This window comes from Hemiscyllium ocellatum, unplaced genomic scaffold (assembly GCF_020745735.1).
Source record: "Hemiscyllium ocellatum isolate sHemOce1 unplaced genomic scaffold, sHemOce1.pat.X.cur. scaffold_2797_pat_ctg1, whole genome shotgun sequence".
NCBI lineage: Eukaryota > Metazoa > Chordata > Chondrichthyes > Orectolobiformes > Hemiscylliidae > Hemiscyllium > Hemiscyllium ocellatum.
This window is the reverse complement of record NW_026868203.1, coordinates 5,001-7,500: the sequence shown is the minus strand read 5'-3', so window position 1 is coordinate 7,500 and position 2,500 is coordinate 5,001. Positions and strand designations below refer to the sequence as shown.

The 2,500-nt window shown below is 57.8% G+C and overlaps 1 protein-coding gene across 1 annotated transcript in view; it reads right to left on the bottom strand.

Annotated features, from left to right (window-relative positions):
• LOC132812496 (kremen protein 2-like) overlaps positions 1-2,500 on the bottom strand; it is a gene marked incomplete at its 5' end in the record, with an annotated part of 14,057 nt that overhangs the window by 7,088 nt on the left and 4,469 nt on the right. Inside the window, one exon of the mRNA XM_060822958.1 lies at positions 2,162-2,286. Within this exon, the coding sequence (XP_060678941.1) occupies positions 2,162-2,286 (125 nt within the window). The remainder of the gene's footprint in view (positions 1-2,161; positions 2,287-2,500) is intronic.

Here is a 2,500-nt window from a genome sequence, read left to right as displayed (position 1 = left end):
AAGGACAGTGTATCTAACACACCCCGGTCCCAGAGAGAGAGAGGGGGAAAGGACAGTGTATCTAACACACCCCGGTCCCAGAGAGAGAGAGTGGGGAAAGGACAGTGTATCTAACACACCCCGGTCCCAGAGAGAGAGAGGGGGGGAAAGGACAGTGTATCTAACACACCCCGGTCCCAGAGAGAGAGAGAGAGAGGGGAAAGGACAGTGTATCTAACACACCCCGGTCCCAGAGAGAGAGAGAGGGGGGAAAGGACAGTGTATCTAACACACCCCAGTCCCAGAGAGAGAGAGGGGGGGGAAAGGACAGTGTATCTAACACACCCCGGTCCCAGAGAGAGAGAGGGGGGAAAGGACAGTGTATCTAACACACCCCGGTCCCAGAGAGAGAGAGGGGGGGAAAGGACAGTGTATCTAACACACACTGGTCCCAGAGAGAGAGAGGGGGAAAGGACAGTGTATCTAACACACCCCGGTCCCAGAGAGAGAGAGGGGAAAGGACAGGGTATCTAACACACCCCAGTCCCAGAGAGAGAGAGAGAGTGGGAAAGGACAGTGTATCTAACACACCCCGGTCCCAGAGAGAGAGAGGGGGGAAAGGACAGTGTATCTAACACACCCCAGTCCCAAGAGAGAGAGAGAGGGGGGAAAGGACAGTGCATCTAACACACCCCGGTCCCAGAGAGAGAGGGGGGAAAGGACAGTGTATCTAACACACCCCGGTCCCAGAGAGAGAGGGGGAAAGGACAGTGTATCTAACACACCCCGGTCCCAGAGAGAGAGAGAGAGAGGGGAAAGGACAGTGTATCTAACACACCCCGGTCCCAGAGAGAGAGAGAGGGGGGAAAGGACAGTGTATCTAACACACCCCAATCCCAGAGAGAGAGAGGGGGGGGAAAGGACAGTGTATCTAACACACCCCGGTCCCAGAGAGAGAGAGGGGGGAAAGGACAGTGTATCTAACACACCCCGGTCCCAGAGAGAGAGAGGGGGGAAAGGACAGTGTATCTAACACACACTGGTCCCAGAGAGAGAGAGGGGGGAAAGGACAGTGTATCTAACACACCCCGGTCCCAGAGAGAGAGAGGGGAAAGGACAGGGTATCTAACACACCCCAGTCCCAGAGAGAGAGAGAGAGTGGGAAAGGACAGTGTATCTAACACACCCCGTCCCAGAGAGAGAGAGGGGGGAAAGGACAGTGTATCTAACACACCCCAGTCCCAGAGAGAGAGAGAGGGGGGAAAGGACAGTGCATCTAACACACCCCGGTCCCAGAGAGAGAGGGGGGAAAGGACAGTGTATCTAACACACCCCGGTCCCAGAGAGAGAGGGGGGAAAGGACAGTGTATCTAACACACCCCGGTCCCAGAGAGAGAGAGAGGGGAAAGGACAGTGTATCTAACACACCCCGGTCCCAGAGAGAGAGAGGGGGGAAAGGACAGTGTATCTAACACACCTCGGTCCCAGAGTGAGAGAGGTGGGGGAAAGGACAGTGTATCTAACACACCCCAGTCCCAGAGAGAGAGGGGGGAAAGGACAGTGTATCTAACACACCCCGGTCCCAGAGAGAGAGAGGGGGGGAAAGGACTGTGTATCTAACACACCCCGGTCCTAGAGAGAGAGAGAGGGGAAAGGACAGTGTATCTAACACACCACGGTCCCAGAGAGAGAGAGGGGGGGGAAAGGACAGTGTATCTAACACACCCCGGTCCCAGAGAGAGAGAGAGGGGGGAAAGGACAGTGTATCTAACACACCACGGTCCCAGAGAGAGAGAGGGGGGGAAAGGACAGTGTATCTAACACACCCCGGTCCCAGAGAGAGGGGAGGGGGGAAAGGACAGTGTATCTAACACACCCCGGTCCCAGAGAGAGAGAGGGGGGAAAGGACAGTGTATCTAACACACCCCGGTCCCAGAGAGAGAGAGGGGGGAAAGGACAGTGTATCTAACACACCCCGGTCCCAGAGAGAGAGGGGGGGAGAGGACAGTGTATCTAACACACCCCGGTCCCAGAGAGAGAGGGGGGAAAGGACAGTGTATCTAACACACCCCGGTCCCAGAGAGAGAGAGAGGGGACAGGACAGTGTATCTAACACACCCCAGTCCCAGAGAGAGAGAGGGGGTAAGGACAGTGTATCTAACACACCCCGGTCTGGTCTCACCTTGTACCCCTTCCTCCTGCAGAAGCGGATGCAGAGCTGGACGGTTAGTTTCGTGGAGGTGCCACTGCTCCCACTCAACACCGGCGGCTGCCCTGAGTCATGGAAACAGCCGAGATACCCGGGCACTGCCAGGGACAGAGGAGAGCAGTGTGTCAGGGCGCACAGTCCGCACACACCCTCACCCACCCAGCGCCCAGGGAGCCCCGCACTGTGGGAGGGTCAGCGCCGAGGGAGCCCCGCACTGTGGGAGGGTCAGCGCCGAGGGAGCCCCGCACTGTGGGAGGGTCAGCGCCGAGGGAGCCCTGCACTGTGGGAGGGTCAGCGCCGAGGGAGCTCTGC